Source organism: Silene latifolia, chromosome 6 (assembly GCF_048544455.1).
Source record: "Silene latifolia isolate original U9 population chromosome 6, ASM4854445v1, whole genome shotgun sequence".
Classification (NCBI taxonomy): Eukaryota; Viridiplantae; Streptophyta; class Magnoliopsida; order Caryophyllales; family Caryophyllaceae; genus Silene; species Silene latifolia.
In genome coordinates, this window is record NC_133531.1 from 16,436,251 (window position 1) to 16,456,349 (window position 20,099).

At 38.7% G+C, this 20,099-nt stretch overlaps 3 protein-coding genes across 3 annotated transcripts; all 3 read right to left on the reverse strand.

Annotated features, from left to right (window-relative positions):
* Positions 1–5,216: 5,216 nt before the first annotated feature.
* Positions 5,217–5,981, reverse strand: LOC141587610 (uncharacterized). The gene has a single exon (XM_074409084.1). It carries the CDS (start codon positions 5,979–5,981, stop codon positions 5,217–5,219), a length of 765 nt encoding a protein of 254 aa, XP_074265185.1.
* Positions 5,982–12,041: 6,060 nt separating this feature from the next.
* On the reverse strand, positions 12,042–12,728 carry LOC141587611 (uncharacterized). The gene has a single exon (XM_074409086.1). It carries the CDS (start codon positions 12,726–12,728, stop codon positions 12,042–12,044), a length of 687 nt encoding a protein of 228 aa, XP_074265187.1.
* A 4,525-nt stretch (positions 12,729–17,253) lies between these two features.
* Positions 17,254–18,063, reverse strand: LOC141587612 (uncharacterized). Its single transcript, XM_074409087.1, has one exon. It carries the CDS (start codon positions 18,061–18,063, stop codon positions 17,254–17,256), a length of 810 nt encoding a protein of 269 aa, XP_074265188.1.
* Positions 18,064–20,099: the final 2,036 nt, after the last annotated feature.

Consider the following 20,099-nt stretch of genomic DNA (forward strand, 5'->3'; position numbering starts at 1 on the left):
ATGTCCACCTCAGCATCTAATTGGAGAGAAATAGGAGGATTCCTACTTCTTCCTCCTCTGCCACGACCACCGCCCCTTTTGGCGGTTGTCTTCTTTCGTGCAACGGTTGGTTTGGCAGTGGCAGAGGTGATCTCATTTGGTTTGGCAGCGGTTTTGGGAGCCATCTTTTTGGCAATGTATTTTGGGTTAAATGTATCTCTGAGTTGAAGAACTTCTTTTGAAAACTTTGGAGGCATTTTAAGAGAGTGGAAGGGGAAATGGTTTTGACGGTTTTGGGAATCCGAAAAAGGTGAGGGTTGGTTGTTTATTTAGTGGGTAATAGGGTGTGTTTAGTGGAAACATGGAAGTAAATGAGGGGATGGTGTAATTATTCTAGGTGAAGGACGGTTGAGTGTTGATAGTGTGAGGCTAGGGTGTAGGCTTTTAAGTATGATGGGACATAAAGTAATTTGGGAAGCTCAATGTAAAAATAACTCAAGTGCACTCATACGGTTGTCAGTTTCATTTGTTCGACATTTGCATGCATTCTACCATATTAACTAAAATTTAATTACATGTAAATCCTCCCTCTAATCAATCATTGGAAGACGTAATTTAATTTAGCGGTATGTCACCTAATAAACCAATTTCCGACCGAAGTCTTTCGAATTGTTCTCTTTCTAACGGTTTTGTAAGAATGTCCGCAATTTGATTTTCCGTTTTACAAAAGCTTAGACAAATATGACCTTTCTCAACTTGATCACGTAGAAAATGATGTCGTATGTCGATGTGTTTAGTTCGTGAGTGTTGTATATGATTCTTTGATATATTAATTGCACTAGTGTTGTCACAAAAAATAGGGGTAGTCTCGAAAGTAAGGCCATAATCATGCAATTGTTGACGTACCCAAAGAATTTGTGCACAACATAGAGCGGCACTCACATATTCGCTTTCGGCCGTGGACAATGCAACGGTGTTTTGCTTCTTCGAAGCCCATGAAATGAGACACGGTCCTAGGAAAGTAGCAATGCCCGAGGTGCTTTTCCTATCTAATGTATCACCGGCATAGTCCGCATCCGAAAAACCTACAAGATCAAGTTCGTAGTGAGTTGGGTACCAAAGATATAGCCCTTGTGTTCCAATCAAATACCTAAAAATCCGTTTGACGGCTTTGAAATGAGATTCTTTAGGATTTGCTTGGAAACGGGCACAAGCACACACACTAAATTGTATGTCGGGTCGACTAGCGGTTAAGTAAAGTAAGGAATCGATCATACCTCGATAAATCTTTTCACTAATGCTCTTACCATTTTCGTCCTTATCAAGCTTGATTTTAGGCACCATTGGTGTAGGCATAGGATTAGAATCAGTCAACCCAAACTTACTTAACATTTCTTTTAAGTACTTTTGTTGGTGAATCATCGTTCCATTTTCACATTATTTGATTTGAAGACCAAGAAAGAATCCAAGTTCTCCCATCATACTCATTTCAAATTCCGAAGTCATCAAATCAGAAAAGTACTTATAAAGAACATTGTTAGTTGCTCCAAAGATAATGTCATCGACATATACTTGCACAAGCAACAGTTCATCTCCTTGTGACTTGATAAACAACGTTTTATCCACGGACCCACGTATAAAACCATTTTCCAATAGAAACTTTGAAAGCCTATCATACCAAGCCCTAGGAGCATGTTTTAAACCATAAAGAGACAAAAGAGACAATACAGATGGATTCTTTAATCATGAACATGATGTGAAAATGGATTCTACAACTAATCATGCAATTACCCAACAAATCTAATAGGAAATGCTAATTTAACTAAGAAGAGCAAGGATTAAGACAAAAAGACTCAAACTTTAACAAAATCACCCAAAGGTTCAACCTTTAGATGAGAAACAACAATGGTGAACATGAATAAGATGAACAAGATAGAGACAATAACAATCTAACAACAAAAGAGAGGAATTCAAGCATAAACAATTAACAAAACTTGAATGAAAGTAAATGTAAACACATGAAATTAAGGGAGAGAATTATACCAACAACATGGAAACTTTGAATTGATGGAAGAACTTGGATAAACAAGAGAACAATTGTATTAATTTTTGAGTAAAGATTACAACTTGGGTAAGAGGAAAATTGAAAGAGGAGAAATATTCTAACTAGGGTTCTAAAATATTTGAGAGAAAGATGAACTAATTTTTTTAGTCTAATTTCTAAGGTAGTCTAATTGATGGTGTGTGTAATGTGTAATGTAATGTAGTCTTTTATACTACTCTTCAATAATAATAATAATAATCCTAACAGTAATACACCCCCTAAATCCTCTACACAAACACACGATTGATAAAAAAAAAAAAAAAAAGCAAAATGGGGAAGGGGGTTACTAATCGTGCTCAACAGCAAAGACATGGGAAACAAAGGCTGAAAACGCATAAAGTAATTAAAATCTTGTTTAAATAACCGAATTCAATGCGAATGGGAGGGTTTTTTCAAAAAAAAAAAAGTTGCAACAAGAACTTCTCTCTAGTTTTCTCCCCCTTCTCTCTATAAACAAAAACCCTAATTTATTACCTTGATCCGCCGCCTCCTCTTTCCACACACTACCTCCCTTTTCCTCCCTAACCTTTCGCCGGAGATGGGCTCATCCCTGGGCTTATCTCTGGCGAATCGACACTTCTCATTCCTCTTCCTTCCTTCTGTCTTTCCGTGTTTTCTTTCCGTCGATTTTCTGATGTTGGCTACTCGTCTGACCGTTTGGTTGTGATGGTTTCGGCCTAGTTGATCCACATGACTTCTCATTCCTCCGATTTGTCGCCTTGTCTGCGCCGGTCTTGCATGCATCCTTGGTCAGGGAGTGTTCCCCCTTCCCCTCGCCCCTTTCCCCACTCCCTGGTAAGGCTTCTTTGTCCTTGGTTTAATCTGTCCTTGTGGTTGTGTTTCCGACGTCTTTGGTAAAGATCGGGGTTGGTCTTTTTGTTGTCGGAACTTTTCTTGTTGTGTTCATCAATGAGTTGTGCTCTATGGGTCAGTTTTGGGACCGATTGGTGATCCCCCCATTTCCCCCACCTATCGGTCCTTTGTCTGGTGAGCCCCCTTGTGTCAGTTGCAGTTTGGGACCGATTGGTGATCCCCCCATTTCCCCCACTTATCGGTTCTCTGCCTTGTCTGTCACTTGTTTCGGTGTCGGCTTTATGTGGTTGTTTTTTCGTGTGTCTGGTCAGATTACTTGTTGGGCTTTGTTGGTCTAGTTGCATGTCAGGTTGTGGTCTCGGGAGGTTGATGGTGAGAATCGTGGTTGGTTTGGGTTTTCTTGTTGTCACTTTGTCTGACCGTTTTGTTTTGTTGGTCTTGTATGTGGTCGTTGGGTCCGTCTTACGTCTGGAATGTGCTTACGGATGGAAGGTTTTTCGGTATGTGAAGTGTCACGGTTGGGGTGATTTGGGGTCCGGTAGTTGTGTTGGTTTGGGTTGGATGCGGTGGTCTCTTTTGTAAACTTATGCTGTTTAAATTTTCCTTGAGTTGTTTTATGTTAATCCAAATAATTTTAGCCGTCTCTTCAAGGATGTGTTGGGTGTCCTGTCCCCGTATCCTTGGGGCTTTGGCTATCGCCGTCTCTCCACGGATGTTTAGGGTGTCCTGTCCCTTTATCCTTGGGGTTTTGGTTATAGTTAAGGAAGATTGTTGTCTGGTTTGGGTTGGATCCGTCGGTAGACGATGCTTAAAAGCAACTATGGACAGAAGATTGGAAGAGAGAAGTCCTTTGATGTGGTTTGTGTGCATGCTGGGTTTGTTGATCCGTCGTTCATGTGACTGTCGAGTTCGTTTGTCATGGTGTAGGAGTCCATGCTCCATTGGAAGCAGCCTTTTGTCTGTTATCCATCATTCATTTCTACGCTCTTGTGGCGTAAGTACACCACGCAATCGCCACTCCGCAACTCACTTGCCTCTGGGGTTTTCAAGAGATGTTAGCAGCTTGCAAGACGTGTATAAGGAGATTCGCCTCCATTTTTTCGTACTCCACCAACCCGAGTTTGCTACCCGACATTGTCTTTTGCTAGTGTTTAATATTTGTATCGTAGTGTTGTTTACTTACGAGTGTAATAAGGGCATAGTATGCCCGAACATTATGTAGGTTTACCTTTCTTCACTGTTGCCAAAAAAAAAAAAAAAAAAAAAAAAATGCGAATGGGAGGGAAAGAAGATGGACGAAATCGGTTAGAAGGAAAATTGAACGGATTCATCCCTTCACCAAGCTTAATCAAATCTCTCTTATGTAAACAAAGAATGGAAAATATATTTACACAAATTCTCATTTGTGAGGGCAAGTGGAGAGGGGCTGTGAGAGCCGCGAGGTCTCTTTGAAGAGACCGTCACAAGTAAGAAAGGAAATTAGGAAGTGCTGCAAGGTGGAGACTAACATCCGTCCGGAAATGGATCCTCTCCATTTCCTTTCTCTCCATTTCCTCTCACAATCTATTTAAATAATAATTACCCCTTCACTCTCATTTCCCCTTTATTTTTATGCGTAAATTTAGAACCGTTAGATGTTGCCAAAATGCGATCCGGACCATTCATAGGAACTTGCCTCTCCATTTCTTTTTAGGAAATGGAGAGAAATTGGGCTCCATCCGTCCACAACCTTGTTCCGTTCTCTTGTATCATCATCACCCATATGCTCGCATTTTCATAAAAAGCATTGAAAATCGTGAGTAACTCCCCAAGACGAAACACAAAGCTTGATGGCCCTCTTTCCTCTAGAGCAAATGGGAGTTCAAAGTAGGTGAAGTTTTCCAAGTCGAAGTCAAGAGAAACGAGATGAGTGGATTGAAAGCTAACACTCTTGTTCTTATTTTTCTAACAAATATGAAGACCGGATAAAAATAATGGAAAGCATTGAATTCAATGTACCTGATAAAAGGAACTCAAAGCTAATCACTCACTGATACTCCTGGAATGACTATCCTAATTATCTAGTAACTAAAAATTCACAACAGAGTTCAACATCTAATCAGAATTCCAGAATAAAACCAATCATATGAGCAGCTAAACAATGAAGGACATTAATTAATACTAAACATAAAAATTACTCTAGGAATAAACAGTGTTTTATTTAGTTTAGCTAATCGAACAGCAAACAGAACAAACTGACTAGCGACTCACATATCCTTCATTTACCAGCACACGGCCTTTCCAAAATAATCCGTAAATGATGGTAGTATTGTTCTCTTATTTATGGTAAAGACGTCATATTCTCAGCTCCGTATCCTTTCCATAACACCAAGCTCTCCGTATACACTCCCAAATTCACACAGCTGATCATTGAGTCAAGTTTCCTTATTTCGCCAGTAGAAATATTATACGATTTATCCCCAAAAATGAAAAATCTTCCATCATCACTCTCATGATAGAGTACAATTGATGTTTTCCCGTCGTTAAAGAATAAATCATAAACATCACAATCCGAAGAATACCATTTAGTCCATACCCCCTTTCCGCTCCCCTGCTCCATCACCCATATTCTGAAACTTACACGAGAAATGCTGAGAAGCGCTAATGACTCCTCTAGAAGAAACAAAAACCTTATTGTTTTTGGTTCGTCCGAAGCAGCTGGGATTTCCATAAAAGTGAATTTTTCCGAATCAAAGTTAAACGAAACAAGATGAGGTGATTGATAACCAGGTTTACGTCCAATCCAATGTGCAGCCCCTTCAAAGTAGAAATCATCTGGTATATCCCATGAGCCCAACGTAATACTCTTAATGTCGCTAATGCTGATATCCAGGCTATCATTTCTAACAGTCCATTGTTGATCACTGAGTGTATAAACTGCAACACTCATCTTTGTAGGCTTTATAATCTCAGATTGTCCGTATGAAATTGCAATAACTTTATAGTCCTTACTACGAGGCGCGAATCCAAATAAATCTGTATGACTGTTCAATGGACAAGGAGGCAATAACAACGATTTTCTAATAGAAGGGTTCCACAGACTCATTTGTTTTCGAAAAAAAACTGTCTTTATTGCCGTCAATAACAAAGCACCGCATTAAAAACAACTCATTACACTTCCCTAATATAAAGTAACAATCGCAACTGTCGAAAATATGAACAGTTTTATTAAGAGTGTAACCCTTATTATCTTTCAAGAAGCATGCTACTCCAAGATGATGTTCCAAGTCTAACAGCTCAAGGGCAAAAATGTTACACGTATTCGAATTTATTTTGGGTCGTTTAAGCTCATAAACGAAGTCAGGGTGATCAATAATGGAGCACCAAGATTTACAGACGCACCTGAATCTTATTAGGGTTTTCACCGGTAAGTTTGAGAGAATATGTCTCCAAATTTCCGGAGGCAAGTACTTGAAGTCGAAACTATGAACCATGGTCGATGACGATGAAGATTCTTTGCTTTTTCCAGCTCTTTGCATTCGCCTTAGAAGTTCAGTTAACACATATGAAATTGATGAGTAGAGCCGCACAAGGGTTTTCATTTGGACTTTGGAGGAACGAATTTAATGAATTATCAAGAAAAATCAATATCAATAACAATCAAATCATCATCCATATAAATAAAAGCTTTGTTCCCTCAAAAAAAAAAAAAAAAAAAAAAGCTTTGTTTTGGAGAGACTTGATAGTCTCCAACGGTTGCAAAACACTATTATTTATAGATGATTATTTAATTTTCCTATTAGAATAAGGAAATAATTAATTATTTACAAATTTTCTCCTAGAATAAGGAAATAGTTAATTATTTACAATGTTCTATTAGAACTCGGAAAGTACATCTTGGCGCTTCATAACCTTTGTAAGATTTCTGGAGACTGAAATCAAATTGCTATAACAAATTGGAGAAATTGATCCTATTAATAAGTTAACAGCATCAGATATGAACTCAACAAACTAACCTCATTAAGCACTGTTCCATTTGAATTGCTGCATCATTGACCTGCAACAAACAAATCACTCCCTATAAATAAAGCAAAATGACTCACTAAAATGATTGCCCTTCTTTTTATTGTGAAATATCTGACATTCGATGCAATTCTTCACGGACAACAACAGCAACATCACTGAACAAGTCTTAGCTAACGGTAAAGACAGGGAACCTAGGTACGATAGGCTGCAGGTTGGAAATCTCACCTCAATAGTATTATATGGCATGTACCTCCTCTCGAACCAGAAAAATAGAATCAATCAATCGACAACAAAATGGACAATAAAACTAAAGAAGAGCAACAATATGCAACAAATAGTAGTACATCTGGCAAATCTAACAGCACCAGGAAGAAGGAGCGATTCATTACATATCAGCGTATCACTAAGACAGGATCTCGTACTCATGGCAATTCAAAGACTCTCTATCCTTTGCCGAATAATATCCTAATTTTATAATAGGATACAACAAGGAAAAACACTTTCCAAGCCAAAACAGAAATAATTATAACAAAGCAAAACACTGCTACACTCATGTTATAACATACAAATAACAAAAGTAGATTCATCTGTCACTAATGTTCAGTGAATTTCCTTGTCAATCATAGTTGATAACAATAGACAGTAGAAGGAACATGGGAGTCTTTGGAAACAAAGACATTCAAAATCCACCATCATACTTTAAACCTAAAGAGTCCTAATTTTGAAGACGATAAGTATCACGCATCAGTCAAGCAAAATCAGGTCGGAACCAGTGAGGGTCTTCTCAGAATCATCCACAACACTTAGCTCACATTTACTTTGATTGACTCCATATCCATTGCACAATACCAAGCTCTCAAAATATGTCGTCATGTCTACATCATGGCTCATAGATTGTCCAAGCTCCCGTACTTGGCAAGTACGAATATTATATGACTTCTTCCAATAAATGAGATAGCCACCATCACCCTCACAATACAATACCTTTTGTGTTGTTGATCCAACACAGTCGAACAAATCAAAACCCTCACTACTCGAACCACCTGAAAACCATAGAGACCACTCTCTGCTTCCACTCTCCTGTTTCAACACCCATATTCTTAAACTAACCGCAGAAATGCAGAAAAATGCTAGCGAATCCCCAAGAAGAAACAAAGACCCTGAATTAGTATCTATATCATACAACGAAGTGGGCAATTCCAAAAAGGTGAAATTTTCCGAATCAAAATCAAGGGAAACAAGATGAGTCGGATAATCAAATTGACTACTAGTATCTCCATATAGAGCATTTCCAAGCCAGTGAGCTGCCCCCTCACAGAAATAATACGGCCCAAACAAATGCTTGAAGGACGAATAGTCGATATTGAGGCCATTATCCCTGTGACCCATTGTGGATCACTAAGTGTGAAAACTACAACACGCATTTCTGGAACCTCATTAACTTGAGGTTGTTTAAATGCAATTGCGAAGATTTTATAATCCTCACTACGAGTCGCAAAACCAAGAGCAAAGGTAGGCGTGTAGCCTGTTGTGAATTTTGTGAGTTTTATGTGACAAAACAAATATGAGGAAGGAAGAAATTACTTGCTTTGATTCTAATGAAATTACAAGGCTTATATAGCAACAAACTAGTGCAACAAACATCATATTGTAGTCTAAGAAAATGCCCACTAAGACCATTTCCTAAGGCCACTAACAAGTGGTAAACCCACTAAGACCATTTCCTAAGGCCACTAACAAGTGGTAAACCCACTAAGACCATTGTGGTAAACCCACTAAGACCATTTCCTAAGGCCACTAACAAGTGGTAAACCCACTAAGACCATTGTGGTAAACCCACTAAGACCACTAATTGAATTAATATTTCCAATACCTCCCCTTAATTCAAATACTGCAAACTCCAATTTTCTCCATGAAATTCTGATGCTTGGCTTGGAATAAACTTTTGGTAAACAAATCTGCATTCTGTTCATTGGTACCACAGAACTTTAACTCAATTTTTCCTTCACCGACTAAGCCTCCGATAAAATGATCTTTGAACCTCAATGTGTTTGGTCCTGGCATGATATGCAGGATTCTTAGTCATAGCAATAGCAGACTTGTTATCACACCATATCACAGTAGCCTTACTTTGTTCATTCTCCAAATCTGACAGTAACTTTCTCAGCCAGATTGCTTGCCTCCCACTGCACCTTGCCACATACTCGCCTCACTAGATGACAATGCTCTCGTGTCCCGCTTCTTTGAACTCCATGTAATAGCACCAGACCCTAACATGAACACAGACCCTGATGTACTCTTTCTGTCATCAAGACTTCTGCCCAGATCACTATCTGTGAATCCAACCAGACTGAAATCTTGAGGTTTCATACCCGATTCCCTTCTCTACTGTTCTGCAATGTACCTTAAAATCCTCTTTGCAGCTCCTAGATGCTGCTTTGTTGGACTGTGCAGAAACCTAGAGACCACACTAACACTGTATGCAATGTCTGGCCTGGTGTGAGTGAGGTAGTTCAGACCACCCACAATGCTCCTGAACTGTTTCTCATCTGCGCTACCAGTGCCATCTTCCCTCTGCAGCTTCTCATTTGCATTCATTGGTGTGATTGCAATTTCAGAATCCTCCATTCTGAATTTCTTGATAAATCTTTTGCATACTTCCTCTGAGACACAGAGATACCTTCTTCAGTCTGATTCACCTCTAATCCAAGAAAATATTGCAGCTTTCCTAGATCTGTCATCTCAAACTCTTTCATCATAGCCTTTCTGAATTCATTCAGCATTTCTTGAGATGAACTGACATAAATTATGTCATCTACATACACACATACCACCAAAAACCCAGCATTAGATGTTCTTTTGGTATACAAAGTTGGCTCATTTTCACTTCTGTCAAAGCCACTCTTTGCAAAGAATGCATCTAATCTGCTGTACCAGGCTCTAGGAGCTTGCTTCAGTCCATATAGAGCCTTCTGCAGCCTGTAAACCTTTCCCTCTTCTTTCCTTTTGACAAAACCCAGTGGCTGTTCCACATAGACCTCTTCCTGCAATTCTCCATTCAGAAAGGCTGATTTAACATCAAACTGATAGACTGTCAGTTTGAGTTGAGCAGCCAGAGCTAAAATGACTCTAACTGTCTCAAATCTTGCCACTGGTGAGAAAGTCTCCTCAAAATCAATCCCCTCCAATTGAGCATACCCTTTGGCCACTAGTCTGGCTTTATGCTTCTGTATACTCCCATCTGTGTTGAATTTGGTCCTGAAAACCCATTTCAACCCAATAACATTTTTGCCAACTGGTAGGTCAACCAGTTCCCAAGTCTTATTCTTTTGAATAGACTTTATTTCTTCTTCCATAGCAAGCTGCCACTCAACTTGTTTTGCAGCATCAACAAAGTGGATTGGCTCTGCAGTGACTAGAGCAAACCCACATGTTTCATAAATTTCTTCCATGGATCTCATCTTCCTTGGAGGTGACTCATCAGAAGAAGATGAGTCTTCTGATGTTTCATTTGTTTCTGGTGGTGTAGCTGGTATTGCATCCAACTCCTGATTCACATTTTGATTTTCTTCCTGCTGTGGTTTAGACTCACACTCAAATGTAAATACTCTTTGATTATCAGCCTGCTGTGACCAATCCCAGACTTCATTTTCAGCAAAAATAACATTTCTGCTGATTATTACATTTCCATTTACAGGATTATATAACCTGTATGCCTTTGACTGAGTAGCATAGCCAATAAATATGCATTTTACTGACTTTTCATCAAGCTTTGACCTTAAATTCACTAGGGAATATGCTATGCACCCAAACACTCTGAGATGTTCCACATTTGGCCTCCTTCCCTTCCAAATCTCATAAGGTATTCTATCTTGAACAGCCCTAGATGGTGAGATGTTCAAGATATATACTGCAGTTGACACTGCTTCACCCCATAAATCATTTGGTAAACTTCTTCCCCTTAGCATACTTCTTGCCATCTCAACCACAGTTCTATTCTTCCTCTCTGCAACACCATTTTGCTCAGGAGTATATGGAGCAGTCAATTCTCTATTTACACCCTGATTTTCACAAAAAATTGTGAAATCTTTGGAAGTAAACTCACCTCCCCTGTCAGTCCTCAGACACTTCAATTTTCTACCACTCTGAGTTTCTACCATAACCTTGAATTTTTTGAAATATTCAAATGACTCAGACTTGGACTGCAGAAAGTATACCCAACTCATCCTACTGCAGTCATCAGTAAATAATAAAAAATATTTACTTCCTCCTAATGACTCTGTCTGCATAGGGCCACAAAGATCAGCATGCACCAATTCTAAACATTCACTAGCCCTCCATGCCTTCCCAGTTGGAAATGAGTCTCTAGACTGTTTTCCATAAATGCATCCCTCACAAATTCCAAGTTCACCAATCCCAGGCAAACCATCCACTAATCCTTTCCTACTCAAAAGTTTCAAACTTTGAACATTAAGGTGGCCATACCTAAGATGCCACAGTCTGGCCTTATCATCCTCCTTTACTGTCAATGCTCTACCCACTGACTTGACTAAATCAAGGGAAAACATTTTATTCCTTCCCATTGATGTCATGGCCACTATCTCATTTGATTTTTTATCCTTAATTTCACAAGAATTATTATCAAATGATAGTGAAAAACCAGACTCAAGCAATTGACCAACACTTAACAAATTATAGGCCAATTGAGGTACATACTGCACATGATGAAGTAATTTAATATTACCTTGCTCAGTTTTGACTGCAACAGTCCCAACACCTTCCACACTTAATTGCTTATCATCCCCAAGTCTTACTTTGCTTATCCTGGATTCATCCAAGTCTTTGAACAAAGACTTGGTACTTGACATGTGATTAGAGCAACCACTGTCAATATACCAGACATTCCCTGATCTCTTGTGCCCCATTGCTTGTCAGAAAAAGCCTTTCTTCTGTTTCAGCAATATTCACTTTTTGATCAGTGTTCTGATCCTTCTCCTTCTGCCAGCAGTTCACCTCCTTATGACCTGGCTTGTTACAGTAGTAACACTTCATAGGACCCTTTGGAGTGTCATTAGCTTGAGTTTGGATGACTGGCCGGATGTCCCGCCACGTCCTCTTCCTCTCGAAACCTCCCCTTCCTCTACCTCTTCCAGACTGTTTGATCTGTCCTTGGAAGACTCACCCTTGGAGACAAATGCCTGCTCCTCCTTCTTCTCGAAGATCCGTTGACTCTTTCTTCATGAGCTAACGGTGAGCCCATCAAGTCATCAAATGAATATTTCTCTAAATCATTTGATTCCTCAATGGCGATCACAATGTAGTCATATTTCTTTGTCGGACTCCTTAACACCTTCCCAACAACTTTGCTCATCGATATTTTCTCTCCATATGCCCTCATCTGCTGCACTACTCTTGATACCCTGGACAAATAGTCTTGTGCAGACTCTTTGTCACTCATGAGAGAAGTCTCAAACTCTCTCCTTAAAGTTTGTAATCTCACCTTGATTACTTTCTTGTCACCTAGATATTCTGATTTCAGAATATCCCAGGCCTCCTTTGATGTAGTAGCAGAAGCAATCCGAGAAAAGAACTCCTCCTCCAAGGCTTGCTGAATGATAAACAAAGCCTTGGCATCTTTCTTTCTCTTCTCCTTAAGAGTTGCATCTGGTTCTGCTGGTTTGGTATCTTCAAACCCATTTTCAACCAGTTCCCAGAGCTCTTGTGATCTGAACAGAGTCTTCATCTTCAATTCCCAGAATTGATAGTTGACACCCTTAAATATTGGCAATTGAGAGTAACCATTTGAGCTTGCTCCATTGGAAGCCATGACAAGTCCTAGGATATGAAACCTAGAGCTCTGATACCAATTTGTTGTGAATTTTGTGAGTTTTATGTGACAAAACAAATATGAGGAAGGAAGAAATTACTTGCTTTGATTCTAATGAAATTACAAGGCTTATATAGCAACAAACTAGTGCAACAAACATCATATTGTAGTCTAAGAAAATGCCCACTAAGACCATTTCCTAAGGCCACTAACAAGTGGTAAACCCACTAAGACCATTTCCTAAGGCCACTAACAAGTGGTAAACCCACTAAGACCATTGTGGTAAACCCACTAAGACCATTTCCTAAGGCCACTAACAAGTGGTAAACCCACTAAGACCATTGTGGTAAACCCACTAAGACCACTAATTGAATTAATATTTCCAATATAGCCATCACTGGGACGTAGGGGACAAGGAGGAAGTAGCAATGATTTTCTAATACTCGGATTACATAATCTCATTCCTTTAGACAAGAAATTTTGAGAACGATTTAATAAAAGCAAAGAATGACATATTCCATAAAGATCATACTTTTCAGTAGTCTTAAAAATTTGATCGATATTTCGAAGAGTGTCAGCCTCACGAAGTGTCAACAAGCATCCTTCATATCGTGTGAACCCCAATCTCTCGAGGGATAATAACTTACCCGAATTCAATTTATTATTGTTGTAAACTTTACGATGCAAGTTAACAAAATCAGGGTTATCGATAAGGGAGCACCAAAATTTGCATACGCACCTGAATCTTAATAGGGATTTCACCGGGAGTATTACAAAAATTAGAGACAATATTTCTGGGGGTATGTATACTTTTGAAGACATTTTTGCCATCTTTATGTTGCTGCACTTCATTTTTTTCTTCTCCAATTGATCGTTGATGGACTTAGTGACAAGGGAAAACTGAAAACTGAAAAGGGTTTTTTGAGAGGTTAATATGTGATGAAAGAAGTCGTAGGGTTTATTATGCCATCTCTATGGTTTTGAGATGGTTATATACAGTGTATATAACTGTAACTGTGGAGACATTTTTTCCTTGAGTTTTTCAACAAGTCTTTTCAAATTAGTTCCTCATTTAACTTCACTCAACCATAATTCAAAATACACAAATATTAAGGTAACAATAAATAAGTAATTAGGGTGGAGTGTGATGTTAATTTATAGTGGAATAAGAGTGACAAAAGTTGTAAATACGAGGTTTTCATTAGGATAAATGGGTCATTTTACATAATTTTTTAGTAAAGTGTTAGAGTGTAGTTGAATGGATGAAAAATAAAAGAGTAAGTTATCAATTACACCTACGCTTAATCCACTTTTTTACACTTACTCCCAAATCAATTTTTTTAAAATTACACCCAAATTAATAGCCCAGGTTATAATTTGCACCCAAAAACGATTTCAGGCCACTTTTCCGTCAAAATTCAAAATTTTTGGGTTAAAAAATTGATTTTAGGACATTTTTGCCCTTCCTTCCTTCTTCTTACTTGTCACTTGTAAATTTGTTTTTTCTCCTCATTCTCATTCATTGTAATGATGGCCAGAAGAATCAGTCACTGTATCAAATTGTTGGAAATACATTAACTTTCTCAAAACATCATCCATGGTTTCCTCTTTGAAGATCTTCAAACTTGACTCAGCTTTCGAACTGCTAGCACCAATATTTCACCCTTATCTTACCCAATTTAACTTTTCCCTCATCTTCCCTGAATCCCCAATTTAATTTCTCCCTCATCTTCCTCCTTTATGATCTTCGAACTTGACTGAGATCGCAATGTCAACTGGTGTAGCGATTACTATCGGTAGCACCAATATTGCTCCCTCATCTTCCTCATCTTCAAGGCAAGTCTCCTTATTGTTTAATGCCTAGAAATTATAAACGTTACAAATCAATTCGGGTAATGTCAAGCAAATATAAAACCCAGAAATTAGGTTAATAATCAATTTGAAAACATTACAAATCAATTTGACAACATTAGCACTCAATTCGAAAATATAAACTACAACAAATTCGAGTATTTTAGGAGAGCAATCAGTTCGAAATAGAGAAAGTATACACAGAAGAAGATTTAAGTGAGCAATGTATGAGCGAAATATTGGACCCGAAGAAGTTAACGAGTACTTTGCGAAATTTGGGGAGATTGAGGAGACATTGGGATTGATAAGGGGACGGGGAAGTTTAAAGGGTTTTGTTTGTTTGTAGGTCGATTGAGGTTGCTCTTGTGGTAGTAATGTGGTGGTCACACGATGTTCGAAGTGGGCTCAGGTTGTAATGGTGAATTGGGCTTGTGGTGGCAAAAGATGGTGAAAGGTCGCGCTTGGTGCTGCTGGTGTTGATGGTTGTTCTGGACCGAATTAAACTCGGGTTTCATTTCGAGCTCGCTTGGTTAAGTGTAGATGGTGTGCGAGCCATGTCAGCTGCTAATTGGAGGTTTCACCATGGTGATGTAGAAGGAGCAATAAAATGATGGTGGTTATTGAGAAGATGAGAGGGAAGCATGAAGAAGAGAATAGATGCAGGGGCAAAATTGTCATTTTATTATTTTTTTCACCTGGAAATACCATTGAGTGCAAATTATAACCTGAACTATTAATTTGGTGTAATTTAAAAAAAAAATTGACGTAGGAGTAAGTGTAAAAAGGGGATTAAACGTGAGTGTAATTGATAATTTACTCAAAATAAAATATGGTAGAGTGAAGTTGAATGATGGAAGTACATATTTTCGATCAGTCTTTTGAATTTATTGTATATCTTCTCTTTTTTATCGGGCCTAGAAATAAGAAAACCAATAATAAGTATTCAATAAAGTAAGATAAATTAAATTAAATTTGCAAGTTGTCAACATTATAAGAGAGATAAAATAATAAAAAATGAATAAAAAAATACTCGTAAAAAAATTGGGATATGCTCAACATTTTCAAATTCTAAGGCATACTCCTTTTTCCTTAAAAAAAAAAATCTTTGAACGTCAATTAACTCTCAATTTTTATTGTCTTTAGGAGATTTTCGACTTGAAATAACTTTACCGTTGTCTGAACTCGTAGTCGAGATTCGAGAATTATAGTTAGTCAAAGTTTCTTCGTTAAAGAAATTTTGACCAACCATAGCTCCTGAATATGAATTCATAAAGCGGTGAATGTTGTTTTGAAACTCAAGGCCTTCATGAGATTAGTGGTTTGAAAAAAAAAATCCGTTTTCTGAATTTGTAGCTGAAATATATTGTCGGGCAATTTTGTTTTCTGAAAAACGAGGGGTACACCTTAAAAAATGAAAAAGTTAAGGATACAAATGAGAATATTCCTGTTCCATCACTCATATGCGGGACTTCCACAGGAAAAAAACCCACTGAAAACCGAACACAAAATCTCACTTTAGACCGGAATCCTTTAAAGTTATATATGGGTCAAATATGTCACCACTTTCATAATAATAAGACAAACAAGTGGGATGGTGGGGGTTGTCTTATGAAAGTGGTGAGTCTGATGACATATTTAACTCGCCTACATCTTTAGACGGATATACCCGTCTATAATGAGACTACTCCTCCGGACGATAAACAAATGTAGATACCCGTCTTTCCTCTAGAGCAAATGGAATTTCCACTAGGTAAAGATTTCCAAATCAAAGTCAAGTTAAACTAGATGAGTCGATTCATAGCTATCACGTCCAGTATGCTGCCCCTTGAAAGATTAAAGCTTTGTTTTTTTTTTTGGCGAAAGATTAAAGCTTTTTTTTTTTTTTTTTGGCGAAAGATTAAATTTTTAGATACCCTTTTCCGATAATAGCCTCTCGGAAACATACTAAAGCTTTAGGTAACCATTATTTCTCAGTCTCCATTGTTCATCATTAAGTGTATAAGCAGTAACAACGCACATATTTCTCTAATAGGCTCCTAACTCCTAAGCTCATCTGTGTCGAATGATCGCAATGGTTTTGTAATCCTTACTGCATTTCGCTAAATATCTACGATCAACCAACATAAGCTGTATTAAAAACTCAAGACAATACTATCAACAGCTACTAGTTGGATGACATTGAAAGCAAAAGGCTAAAAAACCAAGTATGCCTTATTTCACAAGTTTATTCGGTTCCAATGATACGTCCAAATTGTACCCAAAACGAACATAAGTAGACTGATCTTTTACTGTTGTTCTGTAAATATTATTGTCATTCGTAGTTCCTAACAATTTACATAAGGGAATGCTGGAAACTGCAATCAAACTAGATCTCGATTGAAATGTAAATCTAAGAATCCATCACCATACTTTAAATTAGTCTCCTAAATTTCTAGATGAGACGGAAGACAAATTGTTCTCATAAATTTTAGTTGATAAATGATTTAAACGCCAAAATCGACTGTCATAAAAAGAGCTGCACACCAAAAAAGGATTTGCATAAGCAGATAATAGAATGTTTGTTTAGCTTAGTTGATAAAAAAATCGAGGCTGGTGCTCATCATCTAGGTTCAAAACCCGTGACTCCCTTCCTCATGCTAATAAAACAGCATGAGGAAGGAGTGGCATTTGTTACTCAAGGTAAAGATGTCAAATCCTCGGCTCCGTATCCTTTGCACAACGCCAGGCTCTCCAAATACATTTCCAAATTCAAATGACTGCTCATTTGTCTATCAAGACTCCGAACTTGGCAACTATCAATATTATACGAGTACTTTCCAGAGAGAAGACACCTGCCAGCATCACTCTCGCAATAGAACACTGGTGGTTCGTTTGGGCAATTATCCCAACTTAAAGGCCCGGAAAACCACGGAGTCCACACCTCATGTTCCATCAGCCATATGCGTGCAGTTTCATTAACAGCACTGAAAACCGCAAGTGATTCCCCAAGACGAAACACAAAATTCAATGCCCATCTTTTCTCCGAAGTAAAAGGGAGTTCCAAATAGGTGAATTTTTCCAAATCAAAGTCAAGAGAAACGAGATGTGTTGATTCATAGCTATCAGGGTTATTTGGGTCCTTTTCGATCCAGTATGCTGTCCCCTGAAAGATCAAAGATTTTAATACATTTGTTTGATGATAATTACGTGGAAACATATGGCCGAAGTACCAACAACTGATATTAAGGTCATGATTATTTCTCAGTCTCCATTGTTGATCATTAAGCGTATAAACTGCAACACATATATTTCTGACTGGCCCCGTCGTCCTAATTTCATCTTCTTCGAATGATATTGCAATGATTTTGTAATCCTTACTATCATTTGCGTATCCAAATAGAAACACAACAGGGCAGAACCATGGCTGACAAAGCGGACAAGGGGGAATTGCCAATGATTTTCTGATACAAGGGTTCCACAATCTCAATTCGTTCGAGCAACGCATCAAAAGCAGCCCATTACACTTCCCTAAAAGACGGGTTATTTTAGAACTTCTGAAAAGTTGAGCAGATTTTCTAAGTGTGTTACTGTGACGAACTGTCAATAAGCATCCTTCATAACCATATATAGTCTCCGAAACCCTCAATAGCTAATAACTTTTTACTGTCAATATTAGTTTTGCAGAGTGTTAGGGCCAAAATTACCGTATTTTGCCTGGGCTACGTGACACGAGATAAGTGGGTAATTAATGAGCAATGGACCCATGACATACTTGGGGAGTCGGGTGTGGTGTGCGGGGGTGTTACATCGGGCCCATGGACCGAGCCAGGGAAGCAGGCCTGGAAGCGGGATAATCCGGGAAAGGACAACATGTAAAGAAGAGTTTAACTTGGACTAAGATATTAATAAGATCTCGGGTAAGACAAGGAAATCCTAATTATTGCCATATTCTGAATAAGGAAAGTCCAAGTTGTTACCAAACTCTACCTTGAGGAACAAGACAATTAAGTGGGAAACCCTAATAAACTGACTAGGGTTTATTCACTATAAGTACAAGGAAGACAAACAAGAGAAGGGATCCATATTCATCCATATTCATCCATATTCACATACACACAAGACGGCATAAGCTTCCTAGCTAGGCGATACCACGTACGGTACCTACAAACAATTCCATCCATGGAAACCTTAATCATCATTATGTGATGATGATCTCATCATGGTTACTTTGTTACCACAAACCCACCTTTCCTACACCCTGTTAGGGCCAAAATTACCGTATTTTTTCTAGGCTACGTGGCACGAGATAAGTGGTTAATTAATGAGCAATGGACCCATTACATACATGGGGAGTCGGGCCCATGGACCGAGCCAAGGAGGCATGTCTGGAAGCAGGATAATCCGCCAAGGACAACAGGTGAAGAAGAGTTCGGCTTGGACTAAGATATTAATAAGATCCCGGGTAAGATAAGGAAAGTCCAAGTTGTTACCAAACTCTACCTTGAGGAACAAGACAATTAAGTGGGGAACCCTAATAAACCCACTAGGGTTTATTCACTATAAATACAAGGAAGACAAACAAGAGAAGGGATCCATATTCATCCACACAAAAACATACACAACGGCGTACAAGAAAGAGAAACCAAGTAAGCAAGAAGCAGCAACTAAACCATCCACGAACCAAACTAATTCCATAAGAATTATCCCATCATCATTGTGCAATCATTATTCAATCAATGATTGCCATAATTATAATCCCACAATACAAACTAACCTACGTACTTTGTCATAAACCCACAAAAGACCGCCAATGACCAGTTTATGTACCGTCTGTCTCATATGCGCACCAGATTAGCTGTTCATCATCAGATCCGAGTTCATTGAATATTATACTTGTACTCCGATTATCATATAGTGGAATATTGGCGGGATTCTGACTCCCCCGCGGTTGTTTCCTACATCGGGTTTTCCGCGTCACCAAAATCTCTTGTGTCATTATTACCTTATTTTGTCCTTTACTTTACTTATATCGTTACTCCGTCTTAATTACATACATATTCCGTCACAAATCACATATAATTTAACCCCCCGATACGAGGCTAAAAAGGGCGGTCACTTTAACCCTAAATTGGTAGAAATTTACCAAAACAGTTTGGCGCCCACCGTGGGGCATGGTGATCGATCTCTATAGTCAAGTTGTCATAAAGTCAGTATTCGGTGCCATGTCCCATAGCGAGCAAGATCTCCTCACTATCCATGAAGTCATCCGAAAGCCATCAGTAGATCTGCTTTCTGGGATCCTTCCTAGAAGCCAGCAGCAGATCTGCTTCCTGGGATCCTCCGCCAGAAGTCAGAGCTTCCAGAGACCCTCCTCGGAAGCCAGCAGCAGATCTGCTTCCAGAGATCCTCCGCCAGAAGTCAGAGCTTCCTGGGACCCTCCTCGGAAGCCAGCAGCAGATCTGCTTCCCAGGATCCTCCGCTAGAAGTCAGCCGTAGATCTGCTTCCTGGGACCCTCCCCGGAAGCCAGCAGTAGATCTATT

Bases quoted from the DNA above. Each gene is read 5' to 3' on its own strand.
- LOC141587610 (XM_074409084.1), bottom strand. From the start codon at position 5,981: ATGAGTCTGTGGAACCCTTCTATTAGAAAATCGTTGTTATTGCCTCCT.
- LOC141587611 (XM_074409086.1), bottom strand. From the start codon at position 12,728: ATGGCTTCCAATGGAGCAAGCTCAAATGGTTACTCTCAATTGCCAATA.
- LOC141587612 (XM_074409087.1), bottom strand. From the start codon at position 18,063: ATGCGTTGCTCGAACGAATTGAGATTGTGGAACCCTTGTATCAGAAAA.